General features: G+C 45.7%; 1 protein-coding gene across 3 annotated transcripts in view; it reads right to left on the bottom strand.

Annotated features, from left to right (window-relative positions):
* Positions 1 to 24,780, bottom strand: part of LOC138726229 (vascular endothelial growth factor receptor kdr-like) — a 149,150-nt gene that overhangs the window by 68,050 nt on the left and 56,320 nt on the right. For 2 of the 3 annotated variants that reach the window (XM_069867788.1, XM_069867789.1), the window contains exons 4-9: positions 16,069 to 16,196; positions 10,797 to 10,956; positions 9,490 to 9,626; positions 8,241 to 8,400; positions 7,689 to 7,806; positions 5,677 to 5,852 (exon numbers count right to left, since the gene is read on the bottom strand). In XM_069867788.1, coding sequence (XP_069723889.1) covers positions 5,677 to 5,852; positions 7,689 to 7,806; positions 8,241 to 8,400; positions 9,490 to 9,626; positions 10,797 to 10,956; positions 16,069 to 16,196 — 879 coding nt within the window. The remainder of the gene's footprint in view (positions 1 to 5,676; positions 5,853 to 7,688; positions 7,807 to 8,240; positions 8,401 to 9,489; positions 9,627 to 10,796; positions 10,957 to 16,068; positions 16,197 to 24,780) is intronic. The other variant, XM_069867790.1, reaches the window with a different exon arrangement.

The raw sequence follows: 24,780 nt of genomic DNA, 5'->3' as shown, positions 1-24,780 counted from the left end.
TTGGGTTTGTTTGTTTTGACCTTGTACTGTCACATTTGCTTGTATCTATCTTCACCTTTTTGGAAGCAAGCTACCTTTTCCAGTCCTGGACCACCTTTCCCATATCTGTCCGTCACCCCTAAGGCAGCCAAGCTTTGAGAAGAAACAAGGCTTCTCTCGTCTGTCTTATGCCATGGAACTGTTGAAATGGGTCCAGAGGAGGTCACAAAGATGATCTGAGGTGTTCAAGGCCAGATTGGATGGAGACTTGAGCAACCAGATCCAGTGGGAGGTGTCCCTGCCCAAGGCAGGGGGTGGAACTGGGTGGGCTTTGAGGTTCCTTCCAACCCAAACCATTCCATGATTCTATGATCTTATCTTTTGTGGCCAAAGCGAGTTCAGAAGCAAACACATCCTGATGAGCTGTTTCACATTTAGCAGAGCAGGCAGTTTTCTAGGAGTTTTTTCTCTGTCTCCTTTGCCAGCTTTTCAAAAGAGAAAAACACGGTGAAGGTACCTGCAGGCTTGTCTGAGAGACAGCATGGAAACCCCAGCTCCCCCAGCAGCGCTGGTGTTTAAGAGCTGTCAGAGAGACGTTACTGCTGCAGAGACGTGAGCCGAATGCTTTGGATGTTTCTGGCAAACTCCAGCAGGCTCCCACCTTCCTCTGCCTAAAATTGCTTTAGCCTCTTCCAACAAAATGGAAGTAGCTCATCTGCCTTTGCCATCAGGGGCTCTCCTGGGAGCGCACGGCGTGGAGGATGGACTGCAGAGCTGCAAGTGTGCAGGGTTTGCATGATGCCAGGAAGAAAATTCTTGGTAATTTGCTTACAAATAGTGTGCTGGAAAGGCCTCCAATGTCGGTGCTGCTAAATTTTCTCTTTTCTTTTATATATCTCCTAGAAAAAGTCAATTCTCTCTCTCCTGCCTGTGTCTGATACATGGGATGTGGATGATAGACTGGAATGCTGCATCTCTTTGCCCTTGCTCTTCTGCTTAAAGACTTGTAGTGACAGGACGAGGGGGAAGGGGTAGAAAAGGGAGAGGGACAGATTTAGGCTTGACATAAGGAAGAATTTCTTCGTGATGAAAGTGGGGAGGCACTGAAAGAGGTTGCCCAGGGAAGCTGTGGCTGCCCCATCCCTGGGGATGTTCAAGGTCAGGTTGGATGGGCCGTGGGCAGCCTGATTCAGTGAGAGGGGTCCCTGCCCATGGTAGGAGGGTTGGAACTAGATGCTCTTTAAGGTCCCTTCCAACACAAACTGTTCTATGATTCTATGTTTCTATGATTCTCAGCTGAGCATCCTGACACCCAAAGCACTGCCCACAGCCATTGCTGCCAGCACTCATGAGAGCAAAGCAATGGGCACAGGGAGGAACAGGTTGGAAAAACAGCTGGGTGGAGGCAGGCTGAGTTTTATTTTGGGGTTTCTAGCTTGCTTGGCTGGCCCAGGAGGTGGAAAATTAGATTTTCTATTTTGAATTTTCCCAAATGGGTCATCCTTCACGGAACTATGCAGGAGATGGATATGATACACGAAGGAAAAGCAGTCCTGGCAGGACACCGAAGCACGCAGGCAAGGTGAAGGTAGATAGTTTTATGTAGCCCTGCTTCTCCTATCTGGCTCAGTCCTTTAGCCAAACATCAGTTGGGCTGCACTAACAATCCAAAGAAATTCATGTTTCTCACAGTGAAACTGTGTCCAGCTTAGAGATTTCAGTGGCCCTTCCATCCACGAAAGGCTGTGGGAGTCTCCCCTCTGTCTTCAACCAGCTTTAATTGAGATCTGTCACTCTGAGAGCTCTTTTTCTCTGAACTGGCAGAGCCCAGATGTATTCACCTCATCCCAAAGGCTCAGTTCCCTCTGCAGACTATTTCTGGCTCCAGTGAAGGTGACGGGGTATTGTTCACATGGATCACCACATATTTATTAACTTTTATGGAGATCACTGGGGACTCCTTTGATGTCAACTCATCCCTTGCAAGCCAAAGTAGGTCAGGCACAGAACTCCCTTTGCCTTTGATTTCAAACCAAATACGAAGAGCTGGCCTGACTACAGAGTAGGGCAACACACGCATCGTTAAGTGCTCTGGAGCTTATTCTCCCTAGTGCCAAATCAAGGTACAGGCAGTCACCTTGCCGGCAGAACAAGGAGCACATGGCAATGTGCATGTGAGTTCTCCATGCACTCCTTTTATTCCAGCCCTTTCCCAGGAGAAAGGGAATTCATAACAAGCCTGTGAATTACTGTTTCTTACAGCAGAGTCTGTTCCAGCATTTAATCCTGCGTTTCTTATAGATACTACAAAAGCTCTTGGGGATCAAGACTCTACAAGGGAATGTAATTTCAGTTGACTTAGAGCAGCTGGTACCCAAAGCAATATTTGCTGGAAGAGCCTTGGGGGAGCACAGGAGAGAAACTTTGGGACAAAGAAGAAAGACAAAGTGGTGAAGGAGGTTATTCATCCCACTTGTGAATTCACGTCTGCTTCAATGCAGTCTGCGCTCCCAACGTGGTGGTCAGAGCACGCTGGCTGCTCTCTAAGGGCTCAGCAAGAACCCTGCTACAGGCAGATGACTCAAACAAGGGTGGGAATGAAACGCAGCCTGCTTGCCCATAAATAGATTGCAGGGGTTTTGTTTATGTTTTGTTCTGGAACTGCTTTGTACTCCAGCCTGGAATAACTCTTTTCTCCCACATTTCTCCTTCTTGGCTGGCTCAGCTGTGCAGCCACCAGCTGTTTGCTAGGATTGTTCCTTCTCCTTGCTCCCTCCCTTCCAAATTCTTCAGGACATTATTTTCTTGAAGCTTTTCTCAATAAGAATTTGATCAAACAAAACAAAAACACAGCAACCCGCCGCTTCTTGGACGGCGTTTGATGTGTAAATATGTAAAGAAGGAGTGTTTTGAAAATGCAGTCAGCTACCTCCTGGGGACTTGAGTCTTACAGTGAGCCAAGGTGACTCCACAAGGGAGATATGTGCTCCTGCAAGATTAAATTCCAGCTGCAGTGGGAGCGTGCATGGCCAAGGCACAGCTCAGCCACTTCTTAAAGAGACATTTTGTGAATAGCAGCGTGATTCTCCTCCTGGCCAGGCAGCATCCTCCTTCCTACATAACATCAACCCCGTCTTTGCCTCTGGGCTGGCATTGGAATCACTTCCCACCCTGCAGCTCTGGGACTTGCTCATTTTGCTCCTCCTTGCCTCCATGGAGCTGAGACGATTGATACCCCTGCAGATGCTCCTTGGCTTTACGGCCATAGCAGACTTTGGGGGAAACAGCTCCTAACAGCTGACTCATTACCAGGGAGCAAAATTCCTTGCACACACAGAATATACTTTGTCAGAGCTGCTGTGGTTGCTGTCAATTCGGCGTGCGGGAGGCGGCTCCAAGGAGAGCCGGCAGCGGTGCCAGGAGATACAGTGCAGATAATGTCCTGTCCTGCAAGGCTCCAGCAGGTGACTTCTTATCTTCTTCTCAGCCTAATTAAAGGGTTCTCCTCTGCTGCCATTATTATTGAATAATAATAATATATAATTATTAATAAAGGCTCTGGGGAGACCTTAGAGCAGCTTCCAGTCCTGACAGGGTCTCCAGGAAAGCTGAGGAGGGGCTCTGGATCAGGGGATGCAGGGATAGGATGAGGGAGAACGTTTTTCAGCTGAGAGAGGGGAGATTGAGATGAGATCTTAGGGAGAAATATTTTGGTGTGAGGGTGGGGAGGCCCTGGCCCAGGTTGCCCAGAGCAGGGGTGGCTGCCCCATCCCTGGAGGGGTTCAAGGCCAGGTTGGATGGGGCTTGGAGCCCCTGATGCAGTGGGAGGTGTCCCTGCCCATGGCAGGGGTGGAACTAGATGGGCTTTGAGGTCCCTTCCAACCCAAACCATTCCATGATTCTATGGTTTTCCTTTGCTGGTTCTCAGTTCTGCCAACTCTCAAGGAATGGTGGGTTTGCAATATAATGATAATCATTCCTGAGTGAAGTCTTTGCTGGGCTGATCTCTCTGGAGTGCTAACAGTGAGCACCACGGTGTGTGAGAGATGAAGAACCGTGGACGTGTACACACTAAAAAGATGAAAGGCTTGCACTGCAGTGAAGAGCATGGGATGGTTTAATCCTGAAATAGCATCTTGCTGATACAACAAGGTCTATTTGTTTTTCATATGCCTATTTGGGGAATGGCTGCTCTTCGAGTAAACATTCTCTTTTGCATGCAAGCACCAATATTTACCTTGACAAGATAGTTTATTTAATCATTCTTAATTTTCTCTTCCTTTGAATGTTTCCGTTCTGGCAAACCCCTTGTACAGATAAACAACCTCGAGTGAACAAATTACTGCAGCTTAACACATTCTTCCTCATCAGCTGAGCAGCAGCACATTCTTGGCTCTCTGCTCAGTCATCATATCATTGAATTACAGGATCATGGAATGGTTTGCATTGGAAGGTACCTTAAAGCCAAGGCGGTTCCAGGCCCCATGGGCAGGGACACATCCCACTGGACCAGGGTGCTCAGAGCCTCATCACACATGGGTTTGTGTAATGTTTAAGGTGGTTTAAGCTACCATATCCTATTTAGCATTTTTAATAGGCCAATGGTGCCTAAGTGCTGAGTTTTCTGTTCGTTAGGTGCTATTCCTTTCTGAAAGGAGGAGGGAGAAAGGAGAAAGGAGAAAGAAGTTACCTGGTACAGCAGTTCATACGTATATGTACCAGGGCTATTGAGAATGGTTTTAGGTGTAAAAGAGATAAGTAAAAAATAATTCACCTTGGAAAAGAAAGCAAAGCTGTCTCAATAACTTGATTTATTTGTCTGCCTAAGTGAACCTTGGGAAATACAAAAGCAAGCAGAATTAACTTCTGCTGAACTCCTGCTTGGACTCGTGATTCAATCTCTGTTCCCAAATTCAATGGATTAAAAGAGGCAGCGAATGTACGAAGAGACAATGTGGGTCTGTCTTCCATTATCCCAGCAAGGGAGATTAATAAATGTGATTCCAGTGTCTATTTTTCCTCTATATCAAGTAGACCTGCTTCAGCACAAACAGTTTACTTCAGTTTTCCCCAGATTCCCCTGAAAGTGAACCTGCCTCTCATGTGTTCCCAGCATATAAATGACAAGACATAAAATACAGACTTAGAAAGTATTTCCGAGCAGGATGATGGAGAGACATAAAAGACACGGTAACTTTTCTAGTTCCTTCCGTCAGCCAACAGGACGTTCTCCAGTGCTTTGCCCAAGCTCGTTTTTAACCTCAAAGGATAAAAAACTTCTCTAACTTCTCCTGGGAAGCCGTGCCCTCAGCCCCAGGTCCTCACTACTAGATATCCTCCCAAACTCCTATTAACATTTAGGCTAAGTCCTTTAGATTGGTTGGCTTTCCAGACATTTCTGTGTCCCTCAGTAGAGACACTGTCCTAACACAAAGGTGCTGCAGGCTATGTTGGTGGTAAATATCTCAGTGAAAAGGGACTTTAGGTGACCTAGTTTCAAATTTCCTCCTCACACCAGCCCTCCATTCTGTTGATGCTATTGAACGCGTGGTGAAATGAGGTGGATCTTCCGTGGTTCCTAAATAAGGTGGTTATCTATGAACAGTGCTCATCTCAGCTAAGTGTGAAGAAATGTCTGACTGGTAACGCAGGATCACATAAACAGTGAGAAAGTCATTATAAACATCAAGTCCTTACCTGTCACTACCAGCTGCATGGTGAGGTTCTTATACAGGCCGTATTTCGCGTTGCTCAAGACGATGGTGTAGTTTCCAGCATGCTTTGGTCTCACATCTCTTATGCCCAGTCTGTACTTTGTTGGATCCGGCTCATAGCAGGTGTGGTTATCCTTGATCAGTTTGCCATCTTTGTACCTGTTTTGAAAGTCCCATCAAGGCTCACCACGCGCATGCATGCAGGTTAGCCCTCAGAAAACCCAACTGGTACCCAAATTAGGGTGTGTAAAGTCATCCTTCGCAAGCACAGATCTGTAGTCACTGCTTGAACTGGACATCTCTTCCTTCTATCCTTCTGCACTAAAACTGAGTATTATCTGCAGTGCTATGGGACAGCTTCATCCAGCAGAGAGGAAAAAGATATTTTAACAGACCTGATTAAACAGTGCCTCTCACATTCTCAACCGTGATCAGAAATGTGCATCTAAACACACCTAAATTATGCTGGATGTGCAATACTAAGTGCTGGAAATGGTGGGTTATCCAAAATTTATGCCATCAGTTTTAAACCAAAATATTAATCAATCAGAAATGTTTTCCAATATGTACATATGACCCTGTACTCCTTCTGGAAAAGTTAAAGTCTGACCTGCAGCATTTACAGTCAATAGGGAGGTCAGTGAGGAATCCACATTCTTCAATCTCCTCTTGCTAAAAGGAGGACAGCAGAGCCTGCATGAGCAGCCTCCTCTTTGCTGCTCATCTGATATGCAAATTTGAGTTATGAATATGAACTAGGCCAGACCATGGCACAGACAGAGCTTTAGGTCTGGTGGGAGGAGAAGCTGGAGTCTGTGTCCTACAACCTGAGAACACCGGACACCTCCTGTACAGTCATTTAAACAACTGAACTGTGAGACATCCAGCATCAACAGCTGCAGCACCGAATGTGCCAGAGGCAGCTCTGGTGGCCTCGGGTGGCCACCCTGCAGCTCCCTGCTGAGCCCCAAGAACAAAACCTTGGCAGAGAAGAAGGAGACCAGCCCCGCTTCCCTTCACAAACCCAGTTCCACCTCCTAAATAAGAGCAACAATTAAAAATATCTCCCGGCAATGCTGATTTCACTGCTCTGACTGAGTGTTAGAGAATTTCATGCTGTTTCACTGCTAAAAAAAAAAAAAATGCAGCGAATCCATCCCTGACCAGTCCCTTTTGGTGCCTGCCAGGCCCCCCGAGTGGCACTCAGGGGGCCAAGGAGAAGTGGCTGCTCACCCAGGGCACCTTCTCTGCCAGGACAGGCGAATCCCTGTCAGCTGTTGGATGGGATTGCATGCAGTTAGAGATGTTTAAGGTGTTGGAAGGAGGTGTTAAAGACTCCCTGCAGAATGAAGCATAGAAAAACCAGCAAGAGAGAGGAGAAGGGATGAAAGGGTAAAGAAAGAGATGAATGTCTCTTGGAGCTGCTGACATGCTGCCCTTCCTGTTCAGCCGATCCACTGCAGTCCTGGTGGAGCCTTTAGTTCACTCAGCAGGTTTCATGGCATTGTCTGCAAGGATCTGACATTTCTCTTGGCACAGCATTGCAGAAAATTACTTAAAAGCTATAAAAAGAAGCGTTTTTTCATGTTGAGGATGTGTCCTGCAGCTTTATATCACACACTGCCTCCTTGCAGCCTGACCACCACTCGCGATGGTGAACTGGCAGCCCTTCCCTAACAGCTTTGTGCTTGAATCTTCTAAACAGTTCTGTGTCTGGAGGTGATCAAACCTCCATTTTTCCTGTAAAGACCTTTTCTGCATAACTAGGGAAGAAAAATAGCATGGGAAAGAGGTACGGCTTGCCCAGCTTCACAAGAGCATATGTCAGCACCGACAGGAGTCCCGTCTCTGCAGCTGGGTTGTGAGACCACAGCTATGAGCATTCCCAGCTCTCATCTTTCATCTGTGTGGGAAGGAACAGGGAAAACCTATTCTAGACGGGAGCCTACAAGAAGGTCACTTATCCCTAATTTTACTCAAGGTGATGGTACTCACCAGGCAACGCTTGGAGGGGGAAAGGCGTCCACCTTTGCCGCTAGTTTCAGTGACTTGTGTCCTGAAGTGATCTCGTAGTAAGGCCCTTTCTTATGTGAAACCGTGATGAAAGGTTTGTCTGAAAAGAGAAATGAACAGGTGATTCATTGATTGTTCAGCTGGCTGGCAGCCTTCCTAATGCAACCTGCATGTCATAGAATCTTAGAACAGTTTGAGTTGGAAGGGACCTTAGGAATCATCTAATTCCACCCCCCTGCCATGGGCAGTGACACCTCCCACTGGATCGGGGCTCCAAGCTCCATCCAAGTTAGCCTTGAACACATCCAGGGATGGGGCAGCCACAACCTCCCGGGGCAACCTGTTCCAGAACCTCCCCATCCTCACTGTGGTCATGTGTTAAATCAACAGCTATAATCATGTGGCATTAAGGGACATGGTTTATGATTGACCTCAACAATCTTTTCCAACCTAAACAATTCAGTGATTCTGTGATTATCCTTTAAGTTTAACAACCTTCATTCCTGGATCTGTTGGTTTAGCTGCAGAACTTACCATACACGGTCACTGTAACGTTGGCCTCCAGCCTTGTTACGTTGAACGTTTTACAAACATAAAGGCCTCCATCTTGCATGGTGACGTTTTCAATTGTCAGGCTGCTGCGAACTTTATACACGGTGCCACTCTGGTCTATTGTCCTTCTAGGAGAAGGGTGCTGGAGGTCAGAAAAAAGGGGGTGAAAAACCAGCATACACTGGATTGTTTTATTCAGCCTTACAAAGTCTACCAGTAAAGAAAAGCAGGGATTTATATCAAAATTATCCTATCTCCTCATCACTGAAATAAATATCATAATGCACAAATCAACAAGAAGACCTCACGTGTGAGGTTTCACTGTCAAGTCAAATAAAAGAGAGGAATGGAGTGGAAATGTGATGCTTCTCTGCTGCAATCTGGGTGGGCAGGTAAATCAGGGAATGATCAGCCCTTCAGAGGGACCAGATCCCAGGGTCCCAGTGCAAAACTACTGTTGGCATCTGTGGGACAGAGCTGGGCTTGTTATTTTGATTTTTTTTTTTTTTTTTTGTCACAGTCAGTATTTTTCTGTCTTTATAGACTCCTGCTTTCTAAAAGCAATATCTTATGACCGGACCACCACATATTATTAGAGCCAAGTGCCAACGTAAATTCCTGTAGAGTCTTAGAAAGCATTAGCACTTTGGATAGGATTTTTGATCCAAGATTTGGCCAAGAAATTGTGCATTTATAATGTTAGAAATGTAAGGATGGTGCCTCCCCACCCTCACAGCAAAACATTTCTTCCTAAGATCTCATCTCAATCTACCTTCTTTCAGCTCTAAACCATTCCCCCTCATCCTGTCCCTGCCCTCTCTGATCCAGAGCCCCTCCCCAGCTTTCCTGGAGCCCCTTTCAGTGCTCAAAGCTGCTCTAAGGTTTCCCTACAGCCTTCTCTTCCCCAGGCTGAACAACCCCAACTCTCTCAGCCTGTCCTTGCATGGGAGGTGCTCCAGCCCTCAGATCATCTTTGTAGCCTCCTCTGTGCTTGCTCTAACAGATCCATGTCCTTCCTCTCTTAAATTTGCCATTTAATTTGCAGGTTCAGTATGGTCAGATAAGTTTTAGATTCATCCAAACTAAAGATGCTGTCAGTTGTAGGCTTACAAATGATTTGCTTTAGTTCAGAATAAGTAGCAGTCAGAGTTTTCACAGCCCTGTGGACAGATCTTTCCACCGGGTAGAGGAGACTGCATGGAAGAAGAATACAGAGTTTTCACCAACTCACTCTCCCATTAGGACAAGTCCATATCAGCTCAACGCGCCCGTTGATGAAGGTTTCTGCTCTGCATTCCAAACTGAGTGTTTCTCCAACCAGCAGTTTTTTGGGAGTTGCTTTCAGATCCAGGTTCTGTGCTCTACCCTCTGAAATGAAAAAAAAGTAAAGGTATAACCACACAGCGCTCTCTGCATCCATCATGCCTGGGTCATGTGTGAGGTGCCCCACACCTCACGTTGGGCTGCCTGCTGTGCAGAAACACGTTATAGAGCAAGGCTGGCCCAGGTTGCCCAGGGGAGCTGTGTCTGCTCCATCCCTGGGGGTGTTCAAGGCCAGGTTAGATGGGGCTTGGAGCCCCTGATCCAGTGGGAGGTGTCCCTGCCCATGGCAGGGGTGGAATCAGATGGGCTTTGGGGTCCCCTCAAACCCAAACTGTTCTATGATTCTATAATTCTATGATTCAGGGACGCATTGCATGTGTCCCTCCAGGCTGGAGAGGGGTGACCTCATAGGAGTTTTGCCTTTGCATTCATCCTTCTGCTAAAAAAATAATTGCTCCAACAATGAAGAAAATGAGAGAGAGGGAGATTTATGGGACTTTTATTTGGCTACAATACATATTTACAAGCCTGTTGTTTAAAGCTGAGTGGTAATTGTATAGAAGGATGCCATGATCTAATGGGAATGAAGTCACAGTAAACTCTCCTCTGTCAAAAATACAATATATGAGGAAAGAAAGAACATAGGTTGGAAACAAAGGAAAGAGAGATTCTAATTGGCTTCACATAAATTCTCAGCGCTCAAACATTTAATGTTTAGTTGTTTCCAATTCAGGTATTAATTCTGAGCTGAAGCTCATCTGTAAATACAAGGGAAAGGATATGGTAAATCACCAAGAGAAACTCTATAAAAAAGCAAAGGTTTGAATTAGCCATTCAATGAGATTTTTATATCACAATCTTGTGTGTTTAATGACCAGAAGCAAAAAGAAAGCTCCTGTTTGGTTTATCCTAACCCAGTGATTGTTTTAATGTAAATAGAGGTCAGTACAAGCAAACAAAGCCTTGGTGGGGGCTGAATAAAATCCTCCTCTTTTGTGCCACCTCAAACCCAGGGGAGGATCAGATCCAAGCTCTATTGAATAGGAAAAAAGGAGAAAAATGAGTTTGCTTTTAGTTCCCCAGCTTGGACGTGTTACATATACATACAAATGAAATGATAGATTGAATAGAACTGAGGCTAACCGAGAAATAATACCCAGGAGCTTCAGAAACTGAAACCTTGTGGCCATTCCTTGGCGCGCAGTAGTCACTCACCCAGTCTCTGCGCTAGGTAGTAGGAGGTGAACACGCTTCCACTGACATTTACGGTGCATGTCAGTAGTCCAGAGTACACAAAAGAATGAGAGGGGATGAGAAATCCTTTTCTTGGGTCCCACATCATTTTCTTGAAGTTCATCTCTACAGAATAAGGGTACTGAAAGAGAACAGAGAGGATGCTTGTGAGACACTGCCTTTCCCCTCAGACCGTAGAGGCAACCAGCCAAGGCTGCTGTGCTTTAGTGGAAGGGTAGGTATTTGACCCTTCAGAGTGGTTGGTGGTCTCATTCCACACATATCTTAAGCAACATCAACATAAGCAAATAGAAAATCCCTCCCTAAGGTATGACTGTCTTTGAAATCCAAACCTCATAACTGGGGATTTTGATTCAGTAGCCCCAGTCCTCTCAGATCTCGGGCAAGATACCATGCTGCCCACTGTAGGTGCTGTTTTTCTCATCTCTTTACTGGAAATAATTATCCCTATCTGATTTGAATATTGTGCTGTATTCTTTCTGGAAGTGTTTAAGAACAAAATTTGCTTCTCTTATTGCTACATGTAGCTGCCACAGTTTTTTCTGGGTTCTCACAGTACTTTGAAGATACGTGTGCAGTTGGACCCCCAAAAGGCAGAATTATTCCTGATGCCTCCCCTGACAGCAGGTCTGGGCTCTGCTGGTCATCGACAGCTCTGTGTCAACGAAGGAGATGAGGTGCTTCCAAAGCAGCCCATGGATTCCCACCAGGCATGGCTGCCTGCTCCAGGTAGTGAATCATAGAGTGTCAGGAATCAGGACCTTAGTAACACAAACATTGTTTGCCGTTCATTCATAAACACTCTTAATGATCTGAGATTCTTGAAAAAACAGTATCTATCAATCCTATACATCACAGAATCATGGAATGGTTTGGGTTGGAAGGGACCTCAAAACCCATCTAGTTCCAACCCTGCCATGGGCAGGGACACCTCCCACTGGATCAGGGGCTCCAAGCCCCATCCAACCTGGCCTTGAACCCCTCCAGGGATGGGGCAGCCACCCCTGCTCTGGGCAACCTGGGCCAGGGCCTCCCCACCCTCACAGCAAAACATTTCTCCCTAAGATCTCATCTCAATCTGCCCTCTTCCAGCTGGAAACCCTGATCAAGAGCCCATCCTCAGCTTTCCTGAAGCCCTTTTCAGGACTGGAAGCTGCTCTAAGGCCTCCTTGGAGCCTTCTCTTCTCGCTCTGGGGAGACCTTATATATATATATAGTATATAAATATATAATACATATTTATACAGCAAATGTGGAAAATAAAGTAGAGTGAAACTTCACGGAATAAGAATGAAGCCTCCGTATACCCTCCAGCAGCAGCAATGGCAAGCAGGTCAGCTTTTGTTGGTGAGCGTAATTCATTTCTTATTATAATTAATACAGAGGGAAATTATCAGTTTGCTAGAGAAAATGTAATTTACTTTCCAATAATTTTGAAAATCCTGGATTATAATGTAGAAAAGAAATGCATGACATTAAATGCAGACAAACAACTCAGGGGTCAATACAAGAGCAGATCCATGAAATCCACCCATTCCAGCCTGTTTTCAGGCAGGGAAATGAAAGCACAGGCTGTAGGTCTGTTTTTTCCTGCAGGACATGGGAAAGCTCTTTAGAACTGAGGGTGCCATGTGGGAATGTTGGGATCTGAACAGTGAAGGGGTTTGGGGAACCTTGGTGTGCCCACGATAACTTCATTTGCACAGCGCTTCTCCTCCCTGCTCCACCTAGCTTCTTGAAGATGAGGCATATTTCCTTTCATATTTTCCTTTTCAGAGCTACCTTGTTTAGGCTTTCAGAACTAGCCAAGGGAAGAGCTACTCTAGGGACTGCAAGTAGGATCTTCCCAATGATGGAGTTGGTTTGCTCTTGTATGCAGCAAACAATTTATTTTTCTGTCTCCAAACAAGCAGGAGTCTGGTGTGGTAGTGCAGTTTAAGTAAGATTCAGTTTAAATAATACTCCTGCTCAGAAGATGTTTCAGCTGTGGGCATTGTGAGCTGATGCTCATTCCTCTCATACGCATACACAATTGATCAAGTTGACATTGGTTTAGGTCGCTTGTTATTGGATATTCAGGAGAGAGCGGAGACAAAGGGGTTGTGCCTGTGGGGCAGGGAGCAGCGATGGTGCTGGGGGAAGCTGGCATGGTGACACAGTTCATAGAATCATAGAATCGTAGAATAACCAGGTTGGAAGAGACCCATCAGATCATCGAGTCCAACCATTCCTATCAAACACTAAATCATGTCCTTCAGCACCTCGTCCACTTGTCCTTTAAACCCCTCCAGGGAAGGTGAATCAACCCCCTCCCTGGGCAGCCTCTGCCAGTGCCCAATGACCCTTTCATGAAAATTTTTTTCCAAATTTTCAGCCTGAACCTCCCCTGGCAGAGCTTGAGGCCATTCCCTCTTGTCCTGTCCCCTGTCACTTGGGAGAAGAGCCCAGCTCCCTCCTCTCCACAACCTCCTTTCAGGTAGTTGGAGAGAGCAATGAGGTCTCCCCTCAGCCTCCTCTTCTCCAGGCTAAACACCCCCAGCTCTCTCAGCCGTTCCTCATAAGGCCTGTTCTCCAGCCCCTTCACCAGCTTCGTTGCTCTTCTCTGGACTCGCTCCAGAGCCTCAACATCCTTCTTGCGGTGAGAGGCCCAGAACTGAGCACAGTTTCTTACTTTTGGAGTAGTGGTTCTCTTCTGACAGCAAGAGGAAACATGGGCTTCATGGAAATACTTCTGTATAGCTGTAATATCTCTGCTCAGAACCGTTAGGGAAATTAGAGAAAGGGATGTGGGACCCAAGGCTTCATTAGGCTCTAACACCCCTGGAGGTCAAAGCTGCAAGTGGCAGATGCACACCGAGCCAGATCAGCGACTAAACAGATCCAAGAAATGCTCCTTTTGCCAAGAATTTAAACCACATTAAGCCAAATTAAAAGTTTGAATTGTGTGTCTTAGCATGGATTTTATTAATAACAAGGATGAGATGTAGAGTTAGCTGGGGTCTGTTTAGCATTAGTGAGAGGTACCTTTCCCATACATATTTAAAGGCCAGAGAGTGCAATGATTTTAAAGTATAATGGTAACACAAGGAACTTAATTTACGGTGGAAAAAAGTACATTTTCTACAAGAATAATAAAATGTGATAAAGCTGAACTTCATGGTTTGGCAGCTCTGCTCCCTGATGGCGAGGGGAAGGGGAAAATAAAAATAACCCTGCTCAGGAGGCCCTTTTCAACACTGCGCTCGTATTAAACGTCTTCATAAAATATTCATAAATATATATTTAAACAATCAAACAAAACACGTCAATGCCGCTTGAAGGAAACCACAGTGGCTTTCCTCCCTTTGAAGTTCGTTGTCTATTGGAGATTAAATTGGGAAGAAGAGGATGTTCTAAATTTGTCTGATCGCCTTATTCACCTCTCCTCCCCCAGCCTTACCTCTACCCTTCTCCCGCCCCGCTTCCTCTTCGCGTGGGAAGCCGTCACCTTGGCTCCACACAATGTAGTGACATTCCTGGACAGGGCAAGCCAAGCGATGACTTTCCATAGATGGAGTGCAGGGCTGGCTGCTCCCACCTGCCTTCCATTTTTGTGGTCAATTTTGGTGGTGTCCTGGGTAAGGACAGGACTTGGATTTGATTGTTGTGAGTCCCTGCCAACTCAGGATGTTCTATGATACTATGAATCGTCTTTGCAATTCCAAAAGGAAATTTCAGGGGAGATTTCATTCCAGAAATCGCAGAATCATAGAATGGTTTGGGTTGGAAGGGACCTTAAAGCCTGTGGCAAGGTAAAGGAATTCAGTTTGTGTTTGAAGAAAGTACCAGGAGAGAATTTAGGGGGCAAGCAGGGAGAGCAGGGCTGCAAATAAATAAGGAAATCTATGTGGAGATCTGCTTGGTCGAGGTTCCAAGGCCACATTTAGGGTCGTGTGACTGTGCCAAAGCCAGCAGCAGTGCTCCAGCGATGGATTGGGTTGAAGGAGGCTAAAATAAGTTGGGGATGTTTCATTTTTAGAGCCAAGGAGGAGAAAGTGATAAGACTTATCCGGGCTGAAATGATAAGCTATAACTGGAGAGGAGCCTTATTCCCACTCTTCTAATCCCTATTGACAACATTTATAAATAGCGATCTGCTAAAGCAATAAGGCCGGCGTGGTCCCTCTGCACGTCTGCTGGAAACCTGCCATCGGTCCCAGCCGGAGCCCAAGCGCCGTCTCAGGCCACCGTGATGTCATGTGCTGTCTCCTAGCAGAAGGAGACACCTCACAGCTAAGATATCTTAACTCCTAAGAGGAGCACAGGTCCTCAGAGCCCTCCACGAGCAGAGCATCACCCATCTGTGCATGCTCTGCTACTCTAAAATGCACTGTGGAGAAGGGGCAGGGGCAAAGGAGGAGCTCGGCCTCTCCAGAAGGGGCTGCAGAGAAAGGACATGGGAAGTGGAGAGCTCAGCCCCTCCAGAATGGGCTGCAGAGAATGGACGGGGGCAAAGGAGGAGCTCTTGCTCCCAGCAGGACAGGGCAAGCAGTCAGCCTAGCAGAGGAGTGAAAAGGCACAGGACCTCTTAGGTAAAAGGCAGAATTGAAGCCAGGAGGCCTATGTTCCATTCCTCACTCGGCGATACTATTCTCTACAGAGTAATTATACTGCCCTTTGAATGAGCGGCTAGGTCTTCATCAAGTGAGGAAGCTACAGACCTCAAATTTCCACTTCTATTATACAAACTGGCCTTGGCCTCCACAGACCATTCTGTAACCTCGACACTCAGCTCTAAGTGCTGACAAAGGGATGGAATCTGTAACCATTTATTAACCAAGGCTGAAACTTGGTTTAAATTTATGAACTCAAGCAGAAATGGGCAACTGTTCTTAGGAGGTCCAAGAGATAAACCTCCATGACAACAGCCAACAAACAGGTGTTATACAAAGAATTTTGAAGGGAAATAGTGTTTTGTCATCTCTCTTTGCCAATTTATATAGGAATATTGAGCCACAAGGTGAGAAAAGTATGGGGTAAACTCAGCTGAGTCTCCCAAACAGCACTACCCACAGTTCGATAGCAATGCAGAGCAGGAGCAGGGCTGACTGCTGGATTTGCAGCCTCTTTGCTAGTTTTCTTCTGATACTTACCTAGCTTCATGCATGTTTTCTTGGTATTTTGGTATTTTTAGATGTTCTTCTGGCAGCCAAGACCTCTGAACTGATTGAATTTCTCTGAAGCAGTCACTTACCTGGGTAAGCTTGGGTTTGATATCCGGTGAGGTAACTCGGCAAGGGACAACAACCGTTCTCTTGGAATCTAAAATGTAGATTATTTCAGGATGTTCTGGGTGAATTTCCACAAATGGATTTCTGTAATCTGCGGGGAAAAGGACATTGATTTGTAAAACTGCTCCTTTACTACTCAGCAAGCAGAAGATTGTGACCTGAGCAGCTGATTGCACACAGAGTGCCCACTCTAGCATGTGACAAGGCAGCCGGTCACATCTAGATCCAGAGGAGGCTACAAAGATGATCTGAGGGCTGGAGCACCTCCCATACAAGGACAGGCTGAGAGAGTTGGGGTTGTTCAGCCTGGAGAAGGCTCCAAGGAGATCTTCTAGCGACCTTCCAGTAACTGAAGGGGCTACAAGAAGGCTGGGGAGGGACTGTTTCCGAAGGCTTTTAGTGATAGGACGAGGGGCAATGGGGATAAACTGGAGAGGGGCAGGTTTAGACTAGATATAAGGAGGAATTTCTTCATGATGATAATGGGGAGGTCCTGGCCCAGGTTGCCCAGAGCAGTGGTGGCTGCCCCATCCCTGGAGATGTTCAAGGCCAGGTTGGATGGGGCTTGGAGCCCCTGATCCAGTGGGAGGTGTCCCTGCCCATGGCAAGGGGTGGAAATGGATGATCTTTAAGGCCCCTTCCAACCCAAACTGTTCTATGATTCTTTGATCTTGCTTGCTTGCAAATGCCAGTGTCATCCATGGATTACAGCCAAGACCAAGAATAGGAATACTCCAGCTCTAACCACAATTTTGCAGTGTAATCTTGTAAAAACTCTTTTCGTACCCATTCCCCATCTGTAACAATGAAGTTAATCAATCAGCTGCACAGGCCTTCGTGGCACTTGAGTTCTTTCCCCAGTGCTCCTTCATAGGTGATATTATATCACAGCAGTTAAGTGCTACATTAAGTTTACAGCAGCTAAAATAAATCTAGTGAAGGAAAACCCCTTCTTTCTGTAAATGAGAACTAGAATACTGCAGACAGCATGCAGGAAGGGACTGGAGACCCACAATACACAAAGACAGGCAAGAACAATCTGTTTAACCTAATAGTGAAGTGATTTGGTCACACGCCTGGTAACTGTGGGATTTTTTAAGGACCTACCACAATAAATCAGACTGGATATAAATATACAATAGAATAAATAAAAATCTGAGGTAGTTTAAGTTAACAAAGCTCCTGAGTGTCATTCACTTTTTTTTTTTTTTGTTGTATGAATACTGTGATAGCCGTCAGAAAATTAAAATAATATTTGTGAAATCCTAAAGCCTTCAAGATTTTGCTAAAAAAGCATTCTTTGACTAGATATTCTCATGGTATAAAGCTTCAAATACCCTTCAGTTAATGCCATACCACCTGCACCGCCCGGTATAGGCCACCACCCACTGTTGGTTTGGATTCTATGGTTCTATGATCCTATCCCTGGAGGTGTTCAAGGTCAGATTGGATAGGACTTTGATCACCCTGATCCAGTGGGAGGTGTTCCTGTCCATGGCAGGGGTGGAACTGTGTGGGTTTTGAGGTCCCTTCCAACCCAAACCATTCTGTGATTCTATGATTCTGTGGAGCTTGGTTTGAGACCTGCCTCCACACACTTAAATATACTTTGGAAATGGCTTCACCTAAAGCATGGGAAAAAGCTGACATGAAAGTCTATGAATAATCTGGGTTGAACAAATGTGCTCTAAAGTATTCTGACAGTACTTTAGAGAAGGATGTGCCATGAGGAAATTAAATTATTTTGTAGAAGAATGCTTAATTATTCCCAAATGGACTAAATTGTTAATGAACGCAACGAGCTGGGAGTGACACATTCATCACTATGGATCAGTAGGAGGCCTTCAACAATGAGCAATTTATGGCTTTGGAAAAAGGAAGCACCTATAGTGTAGGCAACTGGTTCTCCAGTGTTGTGTAAGGAGGAATAGTGTTCTTCTTGATAAAGATCATTAATGTACTTCCTGAACTACCCTTGTATCATCATCTCATATTTCCTTTCTGATTCCTCATGTGGTAGTAAGGGATTTTTAGAAGAAAAAACCCCAATGTCTTATTGCTTGATGGATCTAGCCCTGCTGTGCATCCAGAAATCACCTTGTCTGTGCAAACGCATGGAAAACTCAACATATACTGAATGAAGATGGCAATGCTAATTCTAGATCCTGGGGAGCCCTCCCGTCCGTCATCAGATTCCTTGCAAATGCAAAAGTCAAAGCCACAGAGCCTGACTGGTACCATCATCTTGGTTTAGCACTGTTGTGTGAGGCCAGCTGGCCCCGGTCCTTTCACCTAAATGCGTGCTCTCATTTCACATCTAAGGCTGTTACGGCAGCTGTTCTGTGACTGAAGAAAGTCCTAAGTGAGGTGTGTTGGAATAATGCTGTTAATTCATCCCATTAATCCTTGAATAGCTGTATCAGGCCACTCTCCCTCCTTCTTCTGTTGATAAAACTGGGAATGTTCTAAAATCTTCATGAAAAAATGACGAACTATTTCTGTAACTTTTTTTGGCCAGCGAGGGAAGAACCCTCTAAAAATTTTGAGCATCTCTTTCTGGGTGTTGGCCATTTTGGCTACTTTTAACAAAGGGTCTAAAATTGTGAAATCCTTGAGAATTTCTCCTTTCCCAGTACTCCATCCCTGGCAAACAGGCTTTGGCTTTGAATCAGTCGGGATCCACTTTTCAACTTAAAACAAGCATTCACCCTTTGGACTCTAGCCAGGAGCTGTGTATTCCATGCTGGAGGATCTCCCATTAAATAGTAGGTGAAGTACTTATTTATGTTGAATTTAGCTGGGTAACAAGTGTTCTACCTGTAAATGATGTAACTGCGGTTATTGGTGACCTGCAGAACAGTTTGAATGTGGAGTGTGAGATTTGGATTTGCTCTTTCACAGCACTGCTGACAGAGGAAAAGCCAGAGCTGGTTATCTCATTCACTTCGTTTTTATTTCTCTGTGACTGGTAACTCATCTGAGAACAGGTCATTAATTTGGGGACATGAGTGTTCATTCCTTGGCTAATGACAACTGTCATAGAATCATAGAACCATAGAATAGTTTGAGTTGGAAGGGACCTTAAAGATCATCCAGCTCCTTTCTGTATCAGAAAGGTCTCCCATGTTACATTGATGTTTTACAGCTTCTTGATACCAAACTATTCCAAAATCTGGATCAAGTGTCAACCAATTGTTTTGACTGAAAAGATGAGAACACTGGATTTAAAATTGTTTTTAGGATGCGTTTCAGAATAGGACTGTTTCTTTAAAAAGTAAAACAAATCAAAAAAAGGCAGCTAAGCAGAAGTTAAATAATCCTAAGATGTCAGAAAATACTGAATTGTGCAATAAGTGAAATATCTTAGAATAAGATAAACAGAATAAATTTCTCAGAAGTATTTCCTGTTCAGGGAAAAAAAACCCAAAACATTTCACCCTGTTCTCTGTCACCTCGCCCTGTCTCCAAGATTGTTCTCCATCAAATTTTCAGATCCACAACAGACCTAAAAAAATCTGCTAATTTTTCAGCTGTAAATAGGACAGATACTCATCGTGGTGGTCTGAACTACTGGACAATGACCAGTGGGAAGCACCAATTAACACTGTCATTCCTAATTGAACTTTAATAGCAGCCTGCACCTGACTTGTCATATGCCTGACTAATATATATGCATGAAGGGTCTGGAGAACAAGTCTTATGAGATTTGGCTGAAGGAACTGGGGGTGTTTAGCCTGGAGAAGAGAAGGCTGAGGGGAGACCTCATTGCTCTCTACAACTGCCTAAAAGGAGGTTGTAGTGAGGTGGATGCTGGGTCTCTTCTCCCAAATAACAAGCAATAAGATGAGAAATGACCTCAAGTTGCACCATGGGAGTTTTAGATTGGATAGCAGGAAAAATTCCTTTCCTGACAGAGTGGTGAAGCCCTGGCAGAGGCTGCCCAGGGCAGCGGTGGAGTCTCCTGCCCTAGAGGCATTGAAAGAACATGTAGATGTGGCACTTCAGGACATGGTTTAGTATACATGCTGATATTGTGTTGATGCTTGGACTTGATTATTTTAGAGGTCTTTTCCGGACTCAATGATTCCATGATTCTATGAACAGCTGGAATTGCACTATCCCAGAGCATATGCCACAATCTGAATTGGAAACCAAACTATATAAATCCAGCTGTCTACTATCAGTATTTGACATCTAGACAGTGTTTTAAAACCACTGTGCAATTAATGACAGTCAGTTTCTAGATTACAGAGATTGGGTTGGGGAAAGAGAGGGTGGCTTGACCTGCAGTTGATTGTTAATCTCTGGTGGAGGTCAGGTCTCCTGGACATTATTCTCACTCTGCATTGAAGAAACAAGAACAAGGTTTCATATTCTATGGGTCCTTCTCTCTCCTACTGAATGAGAGGTTTCCTTGACCCTTGTGAAGTAAGCCGATGGCTATAATTTGTTTAATCTCAGTGCTTCACCCAGCCTATGGAGAGCTCTCCATCCACCAAGGCCTCGTCTGCTCCCTGTTTCAATCTGTGCTATTGGACTGAGTCAGTAGAGCAGATCCTAGAGTGAAGGTGGGGATGTGGCACCTACTTGCAGAGCTTAAACCTGAGGTCAGAGCTGAACTTTGGCCACCAGTGGAAAGTGACCCTGGAATAAAGGGAATGGGTAGTTTGCAGGTGAAGGTTAGGTACTCACTAATACCCTGGGCATGGCAGTGAGGGCAGCCAGAGAGTTATTTCTCCCTGACTATGAAACTGTGGAAAAGAGAAAATAATATGGAATCATAGAATCGTAGAATACTTTGGGTTGAAAGGGACCTTTAAGCCCATCCAGTTCCAACTCCTCTGCCATGGGCAGGGACACCTCCCACTGGATCAGGCTGCCCAAGCCCCATCCAACCTGGCCTTGAACCCCTCCAGGGATGGGGCACAGCTTCCCTGGGCAACCTGGGCCAGGGCCTCACCACTCTCATGGTGAAGAAATTCCTCCTCATATCTAGTCTAAATCTGCCCCTCTCCAGTTTATACCCATTGCCCCTCGTCCTGTCACTAAAAGCCTTTGTAAAAAGTCCCTCTCCAGCTTTCTTGTGGCCCCTTCAGGTACTGGAAGGTCGGTCGGTCACTCACTCACTCACTCACTCACTCACTCACTCACTCACTCACTCACTCACTCACGCACTCTCTCTCTCTCTCTCTCTCTCTCTCTCTCTCTCTATCTCACCATGCCCTAAAGAATATCCACCCCCAGAGCAACAGAGCAAACTCCACGTAGTCTGCTTAAGCTCCTCTCCAGCTGCTCCAAGAAGCCACATAAGCAGGAGCAAACCGACCCTGCTTCCATTGGGAAGGGGATGCTCTGAGCAAGAGCCCTTTCCAGGCAGCTGGACTCTTCACTTAACGGATAAGCAAATAAAAAGTGGCTCAGCTTTGGGTCTTAACAAAATGACAAAGAATAAATACTGAGTAGGGAACTAATCGGCTGCCAGCTGATACCTTTGTCATGGTTTGCACAGACAAAAAACTGAACCCTTCATGAAACTCCTGCGTAGTTCAGACTAAGCATGGAAAAATGATCTGCTGTCACATCAGGAGCATCACTGCCAGCTTTCAAACATGTTCCCCACCTAGAGTTAATCAGAAATCATTTAACTCCTTGTAAAAAAGTCTCTGGGAGACAGAATTTCTTGAAAGTGAAGGGACAGGGTCAGCTTTCTTCAAAACTGATAACCTCAGCCTCATGGAAGTTCTCTGGTTCCAGATGTTGTAAATCAATTGCACTCAGCTGTTGCAATCTGGAGAGCTGTGGCATGGGAAATGCAGGTGCCGTCCTGCAATGTGAGACTTGGAAACTCTGCCGTTACCAGCATTGGACTAGGAGGAAAAACATTCTCAGCAAAGAAACGCTTTGTGAAAATACAGAATTTCCCTGTAGCTTGGCACATCTGTTCCTCCTGCTCTGGGAAGGTAATATGCCCTACGGATCTTACCCAGCAAGAAACACCTACTTCTAGAGAACACTTCAAAAGAATAACCTCCTGTGGGCTGCGCAGCTCATTCTACGTGAAGAAAGACGAGCTGTATCCCATTAGGGACTTATCAGCTGCAGCACCAGCTCCAAGGGGAGGGAAAGGCCTCTTCCCTTTGGTCTCAGACTGGCTGTCTGGCTCTCCAGGTCAGTGGAAGTTTGCAGGAAACTGCAGCCAGGCCAGGGTGTTACTGTTTACCCAGCACGGCTCGAGAGGGAACACAAACAGCCATGCGAAGGAAGCCGAGGCAGCGGGACAGCGGAGACGAAGGGGCCTGTGGTCCAGCTGCAGGGATGCAGCCAGGCAGAAAAACCAAGCACACCGCAAACAAAAGCTACACAAAGGTCAAGTGCTCTCCTCTTGTGAGACCTCATCTGGAGTATTGTGTCCAGTTCTGCAACCCTCAACATAAGAAGGAGATGGAGTCGTTGGAACAGGTCCAGAGGAGGCTACAAGGATAATTTGAGGGCTGCAGCACCTCCCATACGAGGGCAGGCAGAGAGAGTTGGGGTTGTTCAGCCTGGAGAAGAGAAGGCTGAGGGGAGACCTTAAAGCAGCTTCCAGTACCTGAAGGGGCTACAAGAGAGCTGGGGAGGGACAGACTTTTTACAAAGGCTTGTAGTGATAGGATGAAGGGCAATGGGTATAAATTGGAGAAGGGCAGATTTAGACTAGACATAAGGAGGAATTTCTTCACGATGAGAGTGATGAGGCATGGGAACAGGTTGCCCAGGGAAGCTGTGGCTGTCCCATCCCTGGAGGTGTTCAAGACTAGGCTGGATGGGGTACTGATCACTCTGATCCAGTGGGAGGTGTCCCTGCCCATGACAGGGGGTTGGAACTGAATGATCTGTAAGGTCCCTTCCAACCTAAACTATTCTATGATTCTGTGATTCTACGAACATTGTTTAACTTCAGGCAGTGAAGCCCTTTGTGTTTAGATTCTCATTCTGTATAGAAGAGATTAATTGCTGCTTGAGATGAGCCCAGGGAGGGTCCCTTTGAACTCAGTGGTGTAACAGCAATCGCCCGGGGAACGTGCCGTTCCCTCCTCAGGGCTCCCCGTGACAGCATGCAGACACAGATACCGGGCTCCTTCGCCTCATGGTGACATCTGGTCCTTTGTTCAGTCTTATCTGCAGTGGAGGTGACTATCTACCAGGAAGTGGGGGAGGTCTGTCATTATGTCATGCTCACTTGCTGTTTGAATCGTGCTCTCCAGAGAGCTCACAGCCCCGTCTTGCTAGCTGAGAAAGCCGTGGGACTTAAAAGCCCTCAGCACTGCACCCCAGGAACCCAGCGTGTTGCAGCTCTCCCCTACAGCTCTTTGTTTTTCAGCATTGTATCACCTGCCTGCGTGTTCAAAACCTCTTCCCGAGGCACAAACACGCAGGAATTTGTACAGGATTTTGGGTGCTTTCCATTTATACTTGTGTTTCATACACTGCGATGGCAATTTGTCTCATGGTATTTGTATCATTTCTAAAGCAATGGAGGTAACATCACCTCTCCCTTCAGATACTATCCATCAGCCCATGGAGATAATAAGCATGAAATGGCCTTTGAGGACACCCATCCACGGCTGTTCATGTCTGTGATGTTCCTTAACATTCTCATTTTGCTCCTCACTTCGTTCCTGCTAAGGAAAATTCTCTCAGCCTCACTATATATTTTCTTCACTCAGTGGTACGTCAGCTGGGAAGCCTGGGCAGACTTTCACAGGTTCTTTAAGTTCATGTTTCAACATAATCTCCATGAAGTTTGTCTTCGTTGAGGTCAAAAACACTGAGAGGAGATTTATAGTCTGTTCTTTATGTTGACAGGATCATTAGCAGCCAAGTGACACTTCAGTCAGAGGATTTGGGAAAGCTTTACAAGGAAGTTTAAGCTGAAGGAGGGGAGATCGAGGTGAGATCTTAGGGAGAAATGTTTTGCTGTGAGGGTGGGGAGGCCCTGGCCCAGGTTGCCCAGAGCAGGGGTGGCTGCCCCATCCCTGGAGGGGTTCAAGGCCAGGTTGGATGGGGCTTGGAGCCCCTGATCCAGTGGGAGGTGTCCCTGCCCATGGCAGGGGGTGGGACTGGATGGGCTTTAAGGTCCTTTCTGATGCAAACCATTCCAGGATTCATTGATTCTAAATAGCCTGGTCAGCTGTGTTCCTCCTGGTAGCCCACAAAGCTTCTTCTAGGTACAGAAGGCAATTCTATAAAGTCACTTATTTTGAAACTGGATCTTTGAAAATAAAGAACTTTTCACTTTGGCAGGACAGTGAAAAGAATTGTTGGTGGAATGTTTAGATTAAACAGAAAGCAGAATAGTTTCTCTTTAGGCAAAACAAAAGTAACTACGAAACCCCCAGAAGCCATTCTGAGTCAACATGAAGGATTCTGATTTGCTCAAATGAAATACATTCTTCCCCTGGAGATCACTTGTTAGAAACACAGGAATATTTACAGAGAAAAATATTACTGTAAAAAGCGTTACTTCAAACGTTGTGGAATCAAAATTCTTCCCAATGCCAAACAAATAAAAGCCAACATAGAGAGATTTTTGGGTTTTTTTTTAAATAAATCTCTGTACTTTGGCTGAAATTCAGAAGAATTCATAAATTCTGGCTCCCCACAGCACTAGATTTTAGGCAGGCATAGACTTCATA

This window comes from Phaenicophaeus curvirostris, chromosome 13, assembly GCF_032191515.1.
Source record: "Phaenicophaeus curvirostris isolate KB17595 chromosome 13, BPBGC_Pcur_1.0, whole genome shotgun sequence".
NCBI classification, from domain to species: domain Eukaryota; kingdom Metazoa; phylum Chordata; class Aves; order Cuculiformes; family Cuculidae; genus Phaenicophaeus; species Phaenicophaeus curvirostris.
Note: the sequence above shows the minus strand (reverse complement) of the source record. Positions and strands in the feature narration are given on the sequence as shown.